Source organism: Zonotrichia leucophrys, chromosome 20 (genome assembly GCF_028769735.1).
Source record: "Zonotrichia leucophrys gambelii isolate GWCS_2022_RI chromosome 20, RI_Zleu_2.0, whole genome shotgun sequence".
Classification (NCBI taxonomy): Eukaryota; Metazoa; Chordata; class Aves; order Passeriformes; family Passerellidae; genus Zonotrichia; species Zonotrichia leucophrys.
Genome location: NC_088189.1, coordinates 10,779,889 through 10,799,564, shown reverse-complemented (window position 1 = coordinate 10,799,564; position 19,676 = coordinate 10,779,889). Strand labels below are relative to the sequence as shown.

At 49.6% G+C, this 19,676-nt stretch overlaps 1 protein-coding gene across 3 annotated transcripts; it reads right to left on the bottom strand.

Moving 5' to 3' along the window:
• Positions 1–954: 954 nt before the first annotated feature.
• Positions 955–18,793, bottom strand: SGK2 (serum/glucocorticoid regulated kinase 2). 3 transcript variants are annotated; one of them, XM_064730104.1, is made up of 15 exons: positions 18,690–18,793; positions 14,879–15,031; positions 9,305–9,374; positions 8,083–8,140; positions 7,589–7,638; positions 6,954–7,011; positions 6,344–6,427; positions 5,895–6,026; positions 4,960–5,072; positions 4,449–4,485; positions 3,808–3,894; positions 2,435–2,530; positions 2,008–2,163; positions 1,550–1,639; positions 955–1,343 (listed from the first exon to the last, which is right to left on the bottom strand). In XM_064730104.1, exons 2-15 carry the CDS (start codon positions 14,928–14,930, stop codon positions 1,188–1,190), a joined length of 1,239 nt encoding a protein of 412 aa, XP_064586174.1. In that variant the 5' UTR covers positions 14,931–15,031; positions 18,690–18,793; the 3' UTR covers positions 955–1,187. The 3 variants fall into 3 exon arrangements, with proteins under 3 accessions (XP_064586174.1, XP_064586173.1, XP_064586175.1); XM_064730103.1 differs by lacking the exons at positions 14,879–15,031; positions 18,690–18,793 and adding an exon at positions 13,270–13,484; XM_064730105.1 differs by lacking the exons at positions 14,879–15,031; positions 18,690–18,793 and adding an exon at positions 12,370–12,414.
• Between the last annotated feature and the right edge of the window lie 883 nt (positions 18,794–19,676).

Genomic DNA, 19,676 nt, shown 5'->3' with positions numbered 1-19,676 from the left:
CCAGAGACGCACATGAGTGTTTGCAACTTTAATATAAACGATGTCATATTTCCAATGACTTCAGCATATACAAGATAGAGCCTGATAAAAATAAAAAAAAACCAAAACACACAGTGGTACCAAGCACAAGGTTCCCCACAGCACAAGCATCACACAGATTTTAGAAAGCCCCCTGTTTATCCCCGTGTTGCTCTGAGCCCCCTCTCCTCCCCACAGCAACAGCACAGAACAGCTTAAAAAGAAATGTGGGAAGTGACATTCAATGAACACACCAGCTTTTAAATTAAGGCAGAATAAATAACTGTTCCACATGAGTGATGGGCATTTTCAGGTGAGTGCTGGAGCATGGCCACCACTTGTTGTTCACTGCCCTGTGCTCATCACAGTAGTGTTGGTGTGCCTGGGGCAGGTCAAGCACAGGCTGTGAAAGCACCCTCACCCCCAACCAGAGTTCAGCTATAAAGTTATTTTTATTTTTCCAAGCAACTCCTCTTTCTCCGCTCCCCCTTGATCTGGGATTTTCCTCCTACATCACAGCCTCGTTGTTGCTTCAGTAGCATCCCAATCCTGGGCCAGAAAGATAATCCACTCACTTTGAAGGGGATCAGACTGGCATGAAAAGCCACAGTGCAGTTCAGGACTTAAAAATCTGCAGCTGCCTTTGGAGCAATAACTGATGAACAGAGTTTTTCACTCAGCCCAGGATGACCAGCTTGAGTGACAGAGTAAGGGAAGGAAGCCACTGCTCATGGTGATGTGAAGAGTTTCCTTTTCTGTTGAGGGCTTTGAGAAAGACATTGGGCATAGCTCCACAAAAATAAAAAAGTAAAATAAATGTGTCCAGTTACAGGGACATGGCTGTTGATGTGAATGATGGCACATACCTCAACCATAAATATAACCACAGAGTGAATACAATTCTGCCAAGTAGCACAAGACACTCAGGGAAAATCATAGTCAGTGTCCCACTTTCTCTGAGAGGGAAACGTTCATTTAGGGACAAAATCCACCAAACAACAAAAATTAAGAGCTCTGTTCCATCCCAGCCAGTTAGTGTGTTAGTGCCAATTTCCTTAAACCATGAGCAAAGGACAGTACCAAACCTCTCAAAAGAAAAAAAAAACAAAAACACAAAACCCCATAAAACTCATTATTTAAAATATGGCTTGACAAAGCCTTTGTAAAATTTAAATGTCCTCTTCAGCTGGTGCATATGAAAATCCTAAAAATGCATCTGAGGCACTGGAGCTGCTGGCTGCCAGGTCAGGCGTGCGGGTGATGGAGGCAGAGATGGCTTCCTGGGTGAACTCAGGATCAAAGTGCCGCAGATCAGCTGGGCCAGCCTAAGCCAAGGAGCAGAGACACAAATCATTGAGGGAGCAGACCCAGACCAGACCCTTGTGTTCAGAGAGCCCAAGGCAGCTGCTCTTCCAAAAGATTCATCACCACTGCATCTGCAGGTCCCAATCCACACCTCAGAACCCTCAGCATCAGTGGGAGATACTTGGAGAGGATCCCTACTGTAAAACAGACAGAATTTCCCACTTACCACATTGGGGTTGAATGGAGGAGTAATCCTCTTGTGATATAAATCATCCCAGTTTATTGGGCTGAAGAATACATGGCTCTTTATCTCAAGCTGTACAGAAAGCAGGAAGGAAAAGTCAATTTTCTGCCAACCCTCATTTTCCAGCACCTGGTCTCACAGCTTTAAGTAGTTAACTTGAAGTTACCACATACTCATATCCACAAATCCTTAATATACGAGGGTCCTGATCCAGGAATCCCCCAAGGGAAATGACCCATCACACACTGGTGTCCTTAGCTGGACAGCTCCCCTCTCCCTTTGGAAATCCAAGTCAACCCCATGTGTTCCTTGAAGGAGGCTGAAGGGACAGACTGTGTGGGAGGGTTTTTCCAAGGCAGTGCTGTTCTGAAAGAAATGCTCAGAATAGAAATCTCCCCATCCATCCTCCCTCCCTCCTGCTCATAGTGAAGGCCACCTACAAAGTCTGTTTTGGCACCCAGCCTCCTCTTCTGGTCCTTGTGGAGAAGTCCCTGAAGGATGTCACAAGCTGCCACAGTCTTGGTTCCTTGGATCTGTAGTGGCTTGTGCAGAATGTTGTCATACATCTGAGACACATCCCGGCTGTAAAAAGGAGGCTAATTTGAAAGAGAGGAGAAGCAGCCAGGTAAAACATGAGCTACCAGAAGGAGCCACACATTGCAGGTCAAAATGAATCCTGCAGTGAGTAGATGAGGGAAACCTGCCACACCTCTGCTCGAAAGGGCAGTGGTAGGATTGGACCAGATCATTAATTCAGGATTTAGTTTTCTATCAAGTACGTCATGAGCACCAGACCAACCTCACACCACAGTTTTTGCAAATCAAATTTTCACAATGCAAAGTGAACCAGCCCATTTCCAAACTCACCAGTCCAAAGAGCATTTCATAGAGGACAGCTCCTAGGCACCACCAGTCTACTGTCCTGTCATAGGGCTGCTTCTTTAGCACCTCAGGAGCCAGATACTGGGAATTCAGAAGGAAATATTGGAGTCAAATTATAAAGGAAGGGCTTTGCCCTTTTTAGTCCTAAACCTGGCTGCAGCTCAAGTTGAGCAAATGCGTTAAGAATAACACAGATGCTGTTCCTAGTATTATCTAATAAACTGTCCACTTGCTTTGGAGCAATAGGGTTGAGAGACACCTACCAAAGCCCTCAAAGTGTCCTTGCAGGCTACAGGAAGTTCTCTTCCTTGAGAGGACTCCTACAAACATTTGGTACCTGCCACAATTCAGCCAACAATCCTGTCCCTCTGGGAGACATCACACCTCTAAAATAACTCCTGTATTTTTTTAAAAGCTGCAGTTTTCAGCCCAAATAAGTCTGTCCAAAGGAGCAAAACTACCAAGGGCCATTGTAGAGGAGCAATAGGCAAGAATTTGAGCAGTCTGCAGTACAGTTCCCCACAGAATTACCTCTGTGTACTATCAGGCTCTGTCTAGAACAGGAAAACACCAACACCACAACTAGAAAACAAAGCTCAAACATTCCTGCTTGGTTCATGCTGTGCTGTTGCATAAGTGAAACCTCGCTGAAAAAGAAGGGAAATTCCTGCCCACTTCTGCTGAGCTTCAATGCTGAAAGGTGTCATGTTTACAGACCCTTTGCCAAGCTGCCTGGGGAAAGCAGCAGGACAGATACATTACCTAGGCTGAAGTGCTACCAAAATCCCCAGGCTCAGTAAGAAGCAGGTAAAAAAGCCTCCAAGAAGCCAGACTGGAATAAGTCTTCACAAAACCCAGTTGGAGTGCACTGGAGGAAAGGCATTTCCTCCCCTCTGAGCAGTGTTTGCATTCCAGGGGGGAGCCTGCTCCCCTGCTCTGCACAGGGAATCCTGCAGCTCCTGCCTGCACCAAGGACACAGAGGAGAGCACAGCAAGGTCCTCTGCATGCCAGTACCAGCAGGCTCCTTGTTCTGCACCACTGGGGTCTCAAAGCAGGTAAACAACCAGCAATCCTGCTCCCAGGGACAAGGTTGTCTCCACTCCCCAGCTATTTTCACAAGTCTGGCCATTTCCAAGTGCAGGAACCCCTGCCCCAATAGCTCATTCATACCTGTAACAACACAGCAATTTTGGAGTAACTGTCTGCTGGATAGGGAAGGCCTTATCTGAGCTCCAGCTTCAGGCTGACAGCCTCAGAGAGCCCATATTTTTTTGAGGTGTCACATAAGCCCAAGACCCAGAGCACCAAGTGTCTGAAGGTTTCCAGTCCCCCAATCTCAGCAAAGCCCCAGAAGTACCTCAGGAGTGCCACAAAAGGTAGAAGTTGTCTCCTCTTGCTCCATTCCTTCTTTGCAGAGTCCAAAGTCTGTCAATACTATGTGTCCCTAAAGAAAAGGGAAATTTAACTTGTCTCACTCTTCATGGAGAGGAGACAGGATTTCCAAGTATTTGCCTATGCATTACATCTCATGTGGGTTTTGGTTCCCCACTGCTCATCTCCTCCCCTCCCTCCCATTATGTTCATCCTATATACAGGTACTGGAGCCTGTAGAAAAATACAGTCTCAATTTCTTATTTTTTACTTGTCTACAGCTAGATAGCCATGAGGAGCTCCAGCACTGCTGTGATTTTCTGCTGCTTTATCCCAGAGACAATTTATGTAACAGTGGCTACCAGAGCTGCAGCAGTGACCTGCTCTTCACCACCCTGATCCCCTCCACAGGTCAGGTCCCAGCTTCTGGGAATGAGCCCCAAAACCATGCAGTTCTTCAGAGGGCGAGCCCTCTCACCCCTCCAGGATCTGCACAGAAGTGCAGTGGGGCAGACAGACAAAATCCATGCCATGCAATCAACTATAGTCCAGCTTGCACAGGCACAGCCCTCTGCTTGTGGTCCTGATGTTTTTAAAGCCAGAAGACAGTCCAAGCTGTGAGTATACCTGGCAATCCAGGAGGATGTTCTCAGGCTTTAAGTCCCTGCAAGACAAAGTGCTGTTTGAGCAGATTTGACCAGATATTTAAAAAACATGGATGTGAAACAGCATCAGCTGTGAACAGGAGCTAACAAAGCCTCCCAATCCAGATCAGCAAGGCCTTCCCAAACTGCAGATTCCCATCAGTATACACACATGCAGACATAAATAGGCTGCTTTCCCACAGGATCAGGTGTTAGCTTGCATTTCCATGCATAAATTGTTACTGAGATATGATTTCTCACTTATTGAGCCAGGTTTATTTTATGTCTTTTAACTTAATACCCTCAGACTGATACTGAGAGGGGAAATAAGGGTTTATTGCCCATCAGGTCATGTGCAGACCCTCTTGCAGGGGAAAGTATCAGCAGCACAGTCTTGTCTGGGCTAGGTCATTCTTCAGCTACTCCACTCCTGCATTTCACCTCCCCAGTGAATCCCTTTCCCTGCCAGGGCAGGCTTGGAGCCCCTGCCTTACCTGTAGATGATGTTTAGGGAATGCAGGTACCCAATGGCACTGGCCACTTCTGCAGCGTAGAACCGGGCCCGGGGCTCACGGAAACAGCGCTCCCTTTGCAGGTGGAAGAAGAGCTACGGGAAGGTGAGAGGGTTGATCATGTCTCTAAATAAATGAAGGCTAATCTGGAGCAAGGCTGAAAGCCAGCTACATGAGTGAAAAGTGATTTGTAGCAGGTAGCACTAACAGGATGAAATAAACCCAAGCCAAGTGAATTTAAGCAGTACAAACACCTTTATAGAAATTGTTTCATTTCTCCTCCTCATCATCACAAAAATTAATTATTAATACTCAAGCCCTTCATCATCTCCTGACCTGGTTAAGCTCCTAGCTTACTACAACCCACAGGCTGATTACAGTGGTAGTATGGCCATGAGAAGTGATACATGCAGAAAGCTGAACATGCAAAGGTCCCCAGCATGAACTTGATTTTAGCAAGATATCCACCTTAACAATATGTCCTAGCGAGTTTCAGATAGCACAAAAAGACAGCTGAGAAAAGTAAGCTTCTACATGACAGAAAAAGTCTAGAAAGTTGCAATGGCATCACTCGTAAGCACTAGGCATGGATCCAGAGCTGGCCCACAAAGGGGTTTCCCTGAACCTCACCATTGCTAGTATTTCCCATATTCTCCATAGGATTTTAAAATGCCCCAATACTGCTTTTCTCAGAATCTTTACTTAGGAAATCATCTGACTCAGGTCGTAGCCAGCAAGATCTTGACTCAATTTACAGGTGAGGTATCCTGTCAGGTATTCCTGGCTGCTCCTTGCCAGCGGTCAAAACAACATTATCCCTCAACATCATTATCTCCTGACAAGAAATAATTTTAAATAAAGCAGCATGTTTGTGAAGGACCAGAAAGGATTAAAACAATGCCTGGAAATGCACTCACCTCTCCCCCATTTACATAGTCAAGCACAAAGTAAAGCTTCTCTGAGGTCTGGAAGGAGTAGTGGAGTCCCACAAGGAAGGGGTGCTTGACATTTTTCAGGAGCACATTGCGTTCTGCCATGATGTGGTTTTGCTATCAAGAAGCAGACAAGGCATTAAGGATTCAGGCAAAGATCCAGCCCAGCCTGTCCTAAGGGCTCACTGATGCTTTCAAAGCAGGTGGAGGCGGGGAGCCCACAAGGGTCATTTCCAGCCCCAAAAAGAGAACCACTCTCTCCTATCTGACTTAATTTATCTCTGTTCTTTTGTTCTCATGGCACAGCCAGATCCACGTTAATGGATTTTTAAGTTGTGAACTGCCTACCTGAATGCCAGGTACCCCAATTGCATTACCCAGAGAGCCCATACACCGACCACAATTTCCAGAACAGCCCAGGAGAGCAGTCATACCTCCTTTTTCTTGAGAATGGTTTTCTTATGTAAGACTTTCACTGCATAAAAAGTCCCATCACACTTGCGTTTGGCCAGGAGAACCTGCAACAGAAGGTCCTGGTCACAGCTGTCTCACCTTGGTCAGCGTGTCCTCATTAGTGTAACACTCTTGTGAGTGATTATACACAGAAAAACTGCTTCAGGGGGCCAGCTACAGGGTTTTAAAGACCAAGCTCCAGCCCTCTCAATTCCCAGCACTTTTTCATTGCCAGAAGATAAGGACTCAATATCTCCACATAGACCCCCTAGACACCCAATAGAAAATAGTTTTTGAGTATTTAGGGCCAGTCCCATTTAAAGAATCCTGCCAGTCTCCAGGTTTCTCTGGAGATCTTTTGCTGAACAAGTTTGAAACTTATTTTGAATCAAGCACTGCTCTTTACCATCACTGAGCATAAAACACCTCACTCTTCAGTCCTTAAAGAGGTTGAAGTGACTTAAAGTAGAATGGACTACTCATAACAGACTATTCAACACAAAGGACACAGCCAGAAACTCCTTCAGGAACACATTTTCCTTCCAAGCTGCCTCCAAACAGCTACAGCCCACCTGCACAAAGCCCACTTACTTTTCCAAAGCTTCCTTTGCCAATAACCTTCAGGAAGTCAAAGTCTGTCGGCTTGGCACTGTTGGGCAAGAATGAAACAAGTTAATGTTTCTGGGAGAGAAACACGCAACAGTAACACCAGCTTCCAAGCAGAGATCCTGCTTGGAAAAACGAGTGTTTGTGGAAGGGATTAAAGGGCACTGGTGGGTGGTGACCCTCGCTCCCAGGCAGCTCAGGATTCACACTGTGTGTGTCAGGGCACCCTGCAGAGCACCAGCAACCCCTCAGCAACCAGGCAGCAGCAGTGACAGCACCTGCAAGGACTAAGGGATGCCCTTACAGGGGATACAGTTTGTGCCTGTTTCTAGAGAAGATAATCTGGAAGCCAGCAGTGACAAGGAAGAGCTTCCCTTACTACCTCTCAAAAGAAAGGGGACAAGGGGCTACAGACATGGCCAGGAGAGGATGATTAGAATAAATACCAGCTACAGCTTAGTCTCTGAAGCTGGTGCATTGGTGGCACATGTGGTGTTAAAGGCTGAGAAATGTAAAATGTAACTGTCCAGACTCTGCAGACACCACCCTGGCACACAGGGATCATCTGCATCCCCCTACCAAATCACTCCACACCCTACCTGGCTTTGCAGGGAGCTTACTTGGGGTTAGCAGAAGGTCCGAGGTTGATGTTGTCAGTTGGTGTTGAAGGCTAGAGAAGATAAGAATTTTAGTCATGAGGACTGTGCTGCATGTTGGGTTTTTCCTTCCTCAACACAGCAACCTTCCCACAGAGCCACTGATAAACACCCAGTGGATACTTCAGCAAACATTTAAGGTATCTTTAGATGGCCTTATGCACACACAGCACCACAGAGCTGCAGCCTCTCTTCCCAAAGACAAGGGGATACATACACACAGACACCTGCTCTTCCTGTTCCCTAGGAACCTTACTGTCCCCAGACTCTGGGAACATCATGCCATGTCCCAAAGGGCCTCCCTGCTGTTTTTCCCCACCCAGCATTACCCACAGGACAGGGCAGGAACAAGACTCCCAGCAGGCTAACACAGACTCTTCTTCTTGTATTTAATCTAAAGGCACCAGCCCCCTTAGTCCCAAAGGTGAGGAATTGCTTGTTCAGAGCCATGATCTCACCTGGCTGCTTTTGTCTGGGCTCCGGGAGCGATCCATTAAAAAAACAACTCGCTCAGCACTTGGGAAAAGAAGAGGAAGTCAGTGTTGAGTCCAAAATCCAAGAGGGAAACAGCTTCACACCATTAACTTGCAGGGGAGTAGTGCAAACCCCAGTGTGGGCACCCCTTCCTTTACAGAGGGCTCAGCTGAGCTCCCCAGCACTGCCACCCCCAAAGGATGGGATACCCACACTCTGGGGAAGGCAGGGAATGATGTGTGCTGACAGGAGATTAGGGAAGCAGGGTTCCTGGGTGAACAAGCTTTTCTAATATTGGCCCCTGACTTGCAATAACAGAAGCTGCACAAGCACACGAGGGCCAGCACAGCCCCAGCAGCACCACAGCCCCAGCCAGGTGAAGTCACAGCTCTCCTGGCAGAGATGCAGCCCCCTCCCCACTGCACAGGGATGCTGCAGCCCTGTGAGTGCCCCCACAGGGCAGCCAGGAGAGTCCAGCTAGGTCCAGGCACCACGGTCCATGGGGCTGGCAGCCCCACAGGCCACTCCCCAGGCCAGGTCAGACCAGGGCAGCTCAGGGATGTTGACATTGCAGGGAAGAGGAGCTGCCATGGCAGCCAGGGCAGGCTTGGTGAACAGAGGCTTTAAAGAGCTCTTGTTTGCCTGGTGCAGCTTTTGCTGGGGCTGGAGAAGGCAGACTTGAACATTTGTTGGTTCAGATCCATCCTGCCTGAGCATCACTGGGGATGGGTGAGCCTTGCCTCAGGGATTCCTCCCTTTGGTTTTAGGGGTTCCTCTATGCTCTTTGCAAAAGCCAGAATTAAGATAACATGAATAAACAGCTCTGCTCCCTTCTCCTCTGCCCCAGAGAGCTTAGACCCCCCTCAGCCCCACCACACTACATCTGCTCTGAAGGCTCTCATCCCCACAGCCACCCTCTGTCCCACCCCTCCCAAAAAGGGGGCCCAAAGACCCCACATCTCACCTGTGGGTGCTCCCACTCTCTGCCCCCACACACCACCGGGCACAGACCCCCAGCCATCCCAAAGAATCCCCTCCTGCACAGCCAGGCTGGGCATGGCAGGAGCTGCCGGGCAGCAGCGGATGCTGGCAGCTGTGCCAGGGACTGCCCACATCTGCCCGGTGCCAGCCAGCTCCATCCACCACAGGGGTTATCGGCTGAGCTGTTAAAGGGCTCCCATCCCACTGGGAGGGGTTCATACTCACTATGAGCAGAGCCTGGAGCCAGAGGCCTTGATGGTTTGTTCTATCCTCTCCCGGCCGTGCCTGATGAGTTCTGTGAGCAAAGTTGGAGCACCGAAGCCGATTAGCTGGCAGCGTGATCACAAGTGCACAGAGGCACATTTGTTCTTCACTGACCTTGCTCTTCTCTCCACAGCCGCCCTCCTCCCCCTTCCTCACATACCAAAATAACCAGGAAATTATAGGAACCAGGACATCTTCCCTCCCAGCCTCACCAGGAGCCCTCAATAGCTCACAGGACAGGCATGAGTGCCACAAAACAGACAGCCTCTCTGGTGGCCAAGGGGATCAGGCTGAAGCACCACTGTCAAGCCTTTCAGAGCCACCCCTGTGTCCCCAGGGGGGACAAGGAGAGTGCTTACAAGGATGAGGTTGTACTGGGATACGTCACACGCTTGGCACATCCACTGTCCCTTCCATTCAGGGCTCTGTGAGTAATTAGGGACGTGAATGAAACCTTTCAGGCCCTGCAGGAGGTAAGCCAGCACACACACATCACAGCAGTGGCTTGCCCAAGGACACATAGCCAGTGCCAGAAGCTGGGATTCCCACCATGGAGCATCCCTGCTGCTCAGCTGTGCAGGCAGTTGCCACCACTCATCATCATCATCACCTCTCCCTTCACAGAGAGGAAGCCCTAAGCCTGCTCTGTGCTGCACAGGCTGAGCCAGAGAGAAGCCCAAGGAGTGCAGCCTGTACAGAGGAGTTCCTTGTTTTGCTTAGGAGTAGATAGCAAAAGCATTTCAAGATTCATTTTTACTCCTCAGTTCTGCCACTGCAGGGAAAGCAAGAATCAAAACATTCACAGAATTATGTCTTTCCTTTCCCATCTAAAAAGAAGGGGCTTTGTAGACACAAGCAAGCTGTCATCCTGGAATAGCTCCTTCTACAGACCAAGGAATGGGCAGCACCAACTGCCAGAACCCGTCTCCCTGGGCAAAGATTTTGTAGGACAATGAGTTTTGAGGCAAACAAGCCCATAACAGAGCCCTTCCTGCATGCATTTTGGATCTACCAGGCAGGGGGACCTGGAACTCCTGAGAGCCCCTGAGCTGGCCCCACCAGCAGATCTGGGATTTGGGGGCAGCTCTGATGAGCAGCCAAAAAACTAAGCTGTGGTTTTAGAGTTTCTGAATGGATAAGAAAGGCAAAGGGAATTTAAAGTAAAGCCCACAAACCACGCAGAGGGAGAACTTACAACATCAGGCTGGTCTGTGAGCCCCTGACCTTGTCCATACTTTGCCCTGCAGCAAGTCCAAGATCCTGTCCCAGCTGGCAGCCACCAGCAGGGACAGCTTGCAGGCAGCACCCAGACAGATCAAGCCCCATCTCCTCCCACTGGGCATAGTCCTTTCCCTGCCAGCCTGGCTCTCCCAGGGCTGCTGAAGGTCACCCAGCACCTGCCTCAGGGCAGTGTCTGCCTCACGGGCTGCTGGACAGATGTCACAGACATCTATTATGAAAAATCCTTTCCTTAGGATTTTTCCTCCTGAGAAGATGAGAGGCCTCAGAAACAAAATGTAAACAATGATTATCTGCTGCTGTGGAATGCAACAGGTGCATCTGGGATTGGCCCATGTTGGTTGTTTCTAATTAATGGCCAATCACAGCCAGCTGGCTTGGACAGAGTCTGAGACAGAGCCTTTGTTATCATTCCTTCTTATTCTATTCTTAGCCAGACTTCTGATGAAATCCTTTCTTCTATTATTTTAGTATAGTTTTAATGTAATTTATATCATAAAGCAATAAATCAGCCTTCTGAAACATGGAGTCAGATCCTCGTCTCTTCCCTCATCCCCTGTAAACACCATCGCAGGCAGATTCCCAGCAGAGGGACACCACTGCTGCAGTCTCTGAGCAGACAGCACTCCCTGGAGGATCCAGGCCTGGGAGGAGGCTGGCACAGGGCACACAGGTGTGTGTGGGCAAGCCCCAAGCTGCACATGGCAGCAGTGGGGAGAGGAGTGAAGGTTCCCACCCCTGCTCAGGAGTCTCTTGCCAGAGCAACCCAACCTACCACCTCACTCCTGCTCACTGCCTGCAGCTCCATCAGGTGGTACAGCACATTTCTTTCAAATCTGAAGCCCCACCAGCTTGGGTTTGACCTTAGGGCCAGCTTGCAGCCTCTATTCTGATCCCAGACTCAGGGGAACTAATGACTGAGGCTCAGATGGACATATCACAGCTTGGGCAACCATGGAAACACATCCATGTGCCCTGGAGGTATTTACAGGATGCAGGACAAGTTCCTGACTCACTCCAAGGGGCTTGGACAAGCCTGTTTTAGCAACTGCAGCTACACAGGAGCCCCTTCCAGCCTGGCAGCCCATTCATGCCTCCCTCTACCACCCCTGTTCTGCTCCACTGCCTGTTTGCTGGAAGTGAAGCCACTCAACAAGTCCCTGCTGACCAAGGGCAGCCTTTTCCAACACAGCTTTTTCATTAAAGGGACTTGCTCTGAGGTTAAAGTCTCTGAAGTACCATACCCATTTATAGATGTGTATATCCCCATCCCACATCACTTTCTATACAGCTTCAGAGCCACCTTCCCCAGCCCAAGTCCACCTTCAAAACCAGGTTAGTTTGTGGTTTAAATCTCACAAGCAGTCAAGCAGGCTTTTCCTTATCACTAACAAACCCTACCCCCCTAAAGCAGAAAGATTTCCTGAGCGCACACACTGAACAACAGAAGCAGAAATAGGTCACGAAGATACGCTGGAATCCTTGGTTATCCATGCCCGGCTGCATCCCTCCTCGTGCCTGCTGGTGCAGCATGGATGCTCCAGGGCCACAGAGAGCATTGGCAAGCAAGTCTAGGAGTTCCCCAATATCACAGGACTATTACCCAGCAGGAACACAGACCCCTGCACCCCACTCCCCCCTCCTCAAACACCATTTCACCCCAACTCCCAGCCACAGGCACCCCCAGGCAGGAAGCACTCACTCACACAACAGAGAGCTGCTACTTCCAAGTTGGAGCAGTTTCTGCAGCTCCAACCCCCCCCAGCACACATCCCTCAGTAACATACGTTTGCTTCCCAGCACAGCACGAGCAGCTCCCTGTTCCTCGCACAGTTCTGGCAGTGGTGACCCACATTCCCATGCCAGCCCAGCGTTATTTGCTACAAACACATTACTAATGCAAGGCGTACCTTGCACGGAGACACAACCTCACAGCCTCGTCATCCGCGGGCTGCTCCCGCCTCCTCCCCGATGTCACCGCTCTCGGCAGCCTCCCCTGCCTAACCTACATTGCAAACCCCTCCGAGGCAATCCCTCGTCCCCTCCTGCTCTGGGAAGGGCTGGCTGCCAGCCTGGAGAGGCCTGGAAGGGACAGCAGGTGATGTTGTGGAGGAAACTCAGAGTTTGGAGGGGTAGGGGTGAGGAACAGGCACCCACAGGTTTCACCCAGCACAGGGGCTGCTCTCAGCTTAAGGGGGAGATGCCCCAGTTTCAGCTCAGAGAGGAGCAGGAAGGGAGATGGGAGATTCCTGCAAACACGTGCTTTTACTGGGGAAAGAAGAAAAAAAAAGGCTCAAGTTTTCCCCTGCTACAGATCTAAGAGATAGCTGCAAGCTAGTACTGAACTCCACTTTCATCCCCATTGAGACACTACAGCAAGTCCAGGAAGAGGTTAGGAAAGACTTTAAAGAACTTCTGCATTTCAGGGAGCTTTCTTAGCCAGCCTCTGGAGACCTAGTGGCTTGTCCAATTTTCTCCTGCAGATCCTGTTCCCTACACCCCAGGGACACTGCAAAACAGAGCAGGAACCCAGCCAAGCAGCTCTGGCTCAAGGCAAGCTGGAGACAACCAACCCTTGAAATTTTAGAGAAAAGCTACATGCAGAACTCAAAGAAAACAGCAGGTGGCTAAAGCTTGAAGCACTTCACAAAAAAAAGAAACCTATGAAAACAAGTCATCAAACATACCTGGGAGCTCATCTCCCAGAGGCTGAGTCCTGAAGCATGGGAAGCAGTCCATGAGCACTGAGCACAGAGACCTCTCATTGCCCACACTCCCCATCCCTGCACCAGCCCACCCAGGAGCCCAAAGCTCCTTCCTAAACCCCAAAGGGGAAGAGCTTTGTTTCCTGTAGCAATTCATTTAACCACAACCACCAACTCTCCAGAGCAATCAAGCCACTGCTGGTGCCTCACTGCAGCACTTTAAATAGAGCAGGAAAAGCTGACCAGCTGCAAGAGATGAAGAAACACCTGCTAGCTGTACCCAAGGAGTGAGAATTTAGGTGGGAGGGATAACTATGGGTGGGGAGGAAGAGGTGCAGGTGGTGTGTGGAAGCAAATTGCAGCCTGGCAGGCAGCTCAGGTGTTCTGAATGATTTTTTACAAGTCAGCTGGAAATTTGTCCTCTGTCCAGTCATTTGGAGGAAGGTCAAAACTAACATTTGGTTCAGGTCAAACCATGAAGAAACTGCTTTTTACAGCGTCCTGGGGACCCTGGAGGGCTGCAGCCCTGCTAACTGCAAACATCAAACATGGGGAGCCTGGTGATTTGAGAGACCAGAGACTGAGCTCTGAGCAAAAGGGGACCTGGGAGAAAGGCTGATGTCTTCTCTTTCTTTATTAAATATAAATCAGTTGCTTTTTGCTTCCATTGTAGTTTCCTATTAAAATCTCCCTGTGTGCAGCTGCAGCAGCAGGAAAGCAGCTTCTGGAGCAATGTCAGTGCTGGGTGCAAGGAGGTAAAAGCCAGGCTGTGGCAGCATTCCCTGTGGGAAGCAGAAGGGCTGGCCACCATGGGATAGGTCCCAGATTACAGCTACCAGGGAGAGATCATCAGGAACATTTGATGTGCCTGGAGCCATGTGTAAAGAGGGAGGGGGAACAGCATTTTGCTTGAAATATTACCTTCTTTCAGATCAAAAGCTGATTTTTTGCTCAGCCAATATTCTCAAGCTATCAGCATTGGTATCTTTTAAGAAGATCCGTTGTTCTTCTTTTCTCCAGCTTTGCTTTCACTTGCATTGAAATGGTCAAATTTCAGAATAATTTTATCAATTACATTGTCTTAAACTTACATTTTCTAGTCAGTGCCTTCTGCTTTTGTTTCTTTAATGAAAATCTCAGTGTTATCATCAAAATCTACTTGATTTTAATTTCCATGGAAAAAGACATCTTTAATTAAAAAGCCACTTTCTATCTAAAGAAGAGAAAGCAGGAGGATCCTGTAGGGAAAATTTTAACAGCTAAAATGCATAAAACACCGAATCTGATGACAGCTAGTGATGGACAACGTGATGTTGGGTTGGTTTAGTCCATCCTACCCCCTCTGTGATGATTGACCCTCCAGGCTGGGTGTCAGTCAGGGCCAGGTCGGCAAAGGTGGGCAAAGCTGCCACCTCTGTGTGTGTCCCATGGGTTCCAGGCTCCCTGCAGCCTTTGCTGGGCAGGCTGAGCCCAGCTGGAGCCCAGCAGGAAGGCTCTGGAGCCCAACACTTGTGGGAGACCATGGGGAAGCCTTCTCCATGCCCTCACCATGCCCAGGGCTCAGTGGCACCGTGCCACCCAGCAGCATTACCTTTTGTCTTGCCCAGGGCAGTGTGGGAGGGCTCCATCCAGGCCACAATCATAAGCCAGCCAAGATAATCTCCTCTCCTTGCAGCTGGGGCAGGAATTCAGCTGCTGGCTCCGGGGTGTCCTCGGGAAGCAGAGCACACAGATGTTCCTCTGTCTGCAAAGGTGAAGGGCACAGGGGTGAGAGCACAGACAAGTCCTTGGGTGCAGCACTGGCTGACTGACAGACAGACAGCTCTGGGACATGGGGACAGAGCCTTGTCTGGGCAGCACCCACTCAGTCTGGTGGATATACTGGGGGGCTCTGCCATCACCCCAGTGACAAATACTTTGGGGCTGGCAAACAGAGGGAATGGAAGAGAGCTGAGAGGTTTGGCTCCTGTAACACAGTAGAAATTTACCCAAAGCATGGTAAATTCATGTATTTCTGCTGTTGGGAGAGAATTTGGGGTTTAGAGGCTTTTGAGGAGCTGAACCCCATTTCACCCTACCCGTACCCAGGGTGAGTGCCCTGACACCAGCAGCTCCCTGGCACAGGAGCAGTCCTGGGACAGCAGGTGATGTTGGGCAGGAAACTCAGAGTTTGGAGGGGTAGGGGTGAGAGAAGGGCACCCATAGGTTTCACCCAGCACAGGTGAAAGCATAGGGACACATGGCCCATGAGTGAACCCCACTGTAGGGCAGATCCTGTCAGAAATTCAACATCAGACACCCAGGGCAGCTGCAAAGGGCTCTGCCTGTGGAGCCCTGTGACTCTCCCTATTGAGGGCACCAGGGTGAGCAGTTGTCACCATGATGACACGAGTGGGACAGGCAGGTGTGAGCAGGGTTGGCCTCCTGCCCTCCCCATGTGTAAGAGGTGAGGCTTTGCCCTTGCCCTGTCCTGTGTGCCCACACCCAGCCCCTCCTGCAGCAGCTCTTGTCCCTCACCCATCATTGCCTGTGCCCATGGCAGGACACCTCAGTGCCACACTGAGGGCACTTGTGAGTGTGGGAGCACTTGGGGCACACACATCCCACAGGCACGTGTCCCTGCAGGTGCCAGCAGGGTAACCATGGCCCCTTGCAGCAGCACTGACCTTGGCCCATTCCCCTGCCCAGAACTCACACACTGCTGGACAAAATTAAACAATTCTGGTGGAGCTGCAGAGCTGCTGATGTCAGGGCTGCGTTTTGCCAGCATTGCTGCTCCTCTGTGCCTGGCTGCTGTTTCTCTGCCCTCCAGAGAACATATCTGTGCCAGGAAAACCTCTGGCTGGACCTGAGTTCAAAGGTGAGGAGCAGATCTTGGGCAATTTAACCCCTTCTGTGCACACCTCCTGCCTGGACCTGGCCAGACCATGAGGGAACAAGCTCTGGCCACAGAGAGGGATTTTATTCAGCACAACTCAGAGCCTCCAGACATTGACTATTCTTGGAAACATTTTCTTTCCTCCCAAGGGAGGGAAGCTGCCTTTCTCTTCCCCAAGCCCTATAAGGGGTCAAGGGCTGCTTGGTCCTTCCATGGCTGAGTTGGATCCCTCCAGGAAGGACCATCCCAGCAAAGATATTTTTGCAGCTTTACCCGGACAGGACACATCCAGTGGGGACAACAGGTCCAGCCCATTGTCTCTACGCACATAGAAGTACCCTCTCTTTCTCTTTTACAATATTTTATATCTTATTTTACAGGGGAAGATAATCCTAATCTTCCCTGTCTGGCAATATCCATAACCATAATCATAAAAGTGTCACTGAAGTGGAACCACACAGTCCTGAGCAATTGGAATTGCAGGGAAAGTCCAGATAAGGCTCAAAACAAATACTTCTCTAGAGAGCACAAAGCAAGAGTCCATGGATCTGCAGTGAAAGGTGACCTAAAATATTTGGCTACTTAGTTATCTCTGCTGGGTAAGAGCTAAAATGAGATAGGATTAAGATTAGGGTAGGATAGGATAGGATAGGATAGGATAGGATAAGCTGTTCTTTAAAAGCTCAGAGGCTATTTGTTCCTTTTAGGAGAATTTATGAAAGAACAAATAGATTATTGGTGACCATTGCAGCTCTTTAAATTGTTTTTTCCCCCTCTATATTTTTCTTCCAACTTCAAAAATCAGGACTCTGCCTGGGGCTTTGCCTTTGATTTTGCCAAGGAATCCCACATAAGGGCTGGGATATTTTCCCATGTTTTGAAAAAAGGAGATAAGAAGAGGCCATTGGGTATCAATTTTTTATTTCAAAGGACAGCCAAGGTGGGTTTGAGCAATTTTTGCCACTTTTTGTGCCTCTGTTTCTGTAAATATGAATGTGGCAGAATCTTACTGATCTCTTGTAAAGCCTTTACATTTCCTGTGGTTATTATCGCCATTAAATTAGGTGCCTGGAACTTCTTTTGCTCCCAAGTGCTTTTCAAGTGTAGGCACAGCCTCAGTGAATAAATAACACACCATTGGAAGCAGTCTGACTGTAAGTGACCCTTCCTGGCCAACCTTGTCCTTGCAAAAGGCTCAACTGCCCTTGCTGCTTGCTTTTCCCTCTTTTCCTTCCCTGCAGCGCTTCAGGACACATTATGGCCTGTGCCTTTAAAAAAAACAAAAAAAAACCACCAAAAAACAAAACAAACAAACAAAAACAAAATAAAACTGAAACCAAAACAAAAAACAAACAAACAAAAAAAAACCAACCCCAAACCCTGTTTTTTGGGGTGAATACCTCTTTTCCTCTGTAGCACAGGTCAGTGTGACACAGGGCCACCATTCCTAGCTCAAGCCCCAGATGTGCTCACCTGGTGGGGACAAGGGCAGTTTCCTGGCTGGATTGAGCAGAGTTTAGCAGCTCAGAAGTGGCTCTGAGAGCTGCACTGCCCAAAACCAAGCCCCTGGCTGCTGGCACAGCACTGTCTTCCTCAGGAGCAGCTGTGGGTGCAGTGTCCCTGGGAGTGCCTCCCCTCTGTCTGCTCCATCCTGCCTGGAATCCTTGTTTTCAACCCTTTCCATCCATGTGCAAACCCTGGGAAGCAACTGGAGCTGGCACAGCCAGAGATTGTCTCCAGCAGAGCTCTACACACTGCATGCAGTGAGCAGCCCCGTCCAAGCTGGGCTGAAGGCATTGCCAGCACCTGTGAGCCCTTGTACAAGAGCAGCAGAGCTGTCCTGAAATGTGGCAAGCCCAGCTCTGGAACAGAGCAGGAACAGCCCTCCCTGTCCTGCCAGAGGGGGGTTTGGGAAGCCTGATGGACACTCCTGAGCTTCACCTCAGAGATTCTCAAAGCCCAGCAGACCACAGCCAACACAACCTGAAATTTTTGGTGTAAAGTTCACCCTTCCAGTGCTGGCTGCAAATCCCCATGGAGCCCAAGGCTCCTTTCCATGTGCAGGTGGCCCAGAACCATGGGGACACACAGTTGGTGTCTGCTGATCTCCAGCTTCTGAAATTACCCAGATCAGGAGCACTCATGAGTGCTGCCCACAGGAGCCCACCCAGCTGAGCTGCTGTGGGGCTGCAGGGACAAGCAGGGTGATGGGAGTTCCTTTGATGGAAGTTTGCTGGGGGAGGCAGAGCTAAAGCCAGAAAATTTCCCAGAGGAAGGAAAGGAGGCCGTTCATCTCCTCTCTGGACTCTTCCACATCTGTGAAACCACCCCAACAAGTGCTGGAACTGAACCCCCCTCCCCTTGCAGCTGCTGGCCCTGGGGAGCAGCTCTTCCACAGGCCAGCCAGGTTCCTGGCAGCAAGGGATGAATCCTTCACACCCCTCTGCTGCTCCCAAAGGGCTTCAGAAAGTCATTTAAAGAAGGGAAAGTCTCAATCCTCCCAGAGAAAGCAAAGGGGCATTACCTGCAGGCAGGGCTCCTGGATCCAGCGGGCACTGCCACACTCTCGCCGTGGGAGCAGCCTGTGCCTCTCTCCCTCCCGCTGTTTTTATTTTGGCAATGCAGTCTGAAGGTCGAAGAAAAAGTCCGAAGGAGTGGCTTGTGGCAGGCAGTAAATTATTACCCTGGACCTCTCTCTATGAGGGGACCAAGGCACAGGGAGCTGGGGTGGGAGAGGAAAATCCCTCCTTGGGGGGATTAGAGGGCAGCTCGCTGGCAGGGAGGTGCAAAGGGTCAGAACAAAGTGCTCTGTTTGCCGGAGGCTGTGCTGGGTCACATGCTGGATCCCAGCAGAGGTAATGAGGCATGGGTCACCTCCCAAACTCCAGCAAGACCACAGGACCTGTTGCCAATTCCCCAACAGACCTTGCCAAACAGGAAGGAGCTGGGTGAGAGGGAGCCTTGCCCTCTGGCAGCACTGAGGGGCAAGAAATCCCAGGACTTTTACATGCCTGATCTGTGCAGGTGTGACAGTCCTGTGGATCCTGGGCCACTCATACAGAGGATGAACCTGTCACCCTGATTTTTTAAGATTTTCTAAGCCTTCTGATGTTGACATTCTTGTAGTGAGCTTTCTCACACACTTTCTGTAAATAACTCATTGTTTTGCATTCCTTTATGGAAGAAGAGAAAGTTGATGGACTGTTGGTTTGTCCAGTGTCATTGAAGAGGTGGCACTGCCACCCTCCAATCCACTGTCACTCTTGGAAAACGATAAATGTTGGAGTCAGAAAATACACTTCCCTTTTTCCTTCACCTTGAGAGCAGCGGTGTGTGCTTGTGTTTTTTCATGTCCTATAGTGACAATAACCTGAGAATCCAAGAGGGGCCCATGGGCACATCAGAACTGAGCCCAGAGGAGCACTCTTAGAGCCAAAATCTACTGCCCTCATGCTCTCCCCAGTTTGCTCCATTCCTCTTGTTTCCCCTCTGCAGGAGCCCAGCACCAGGG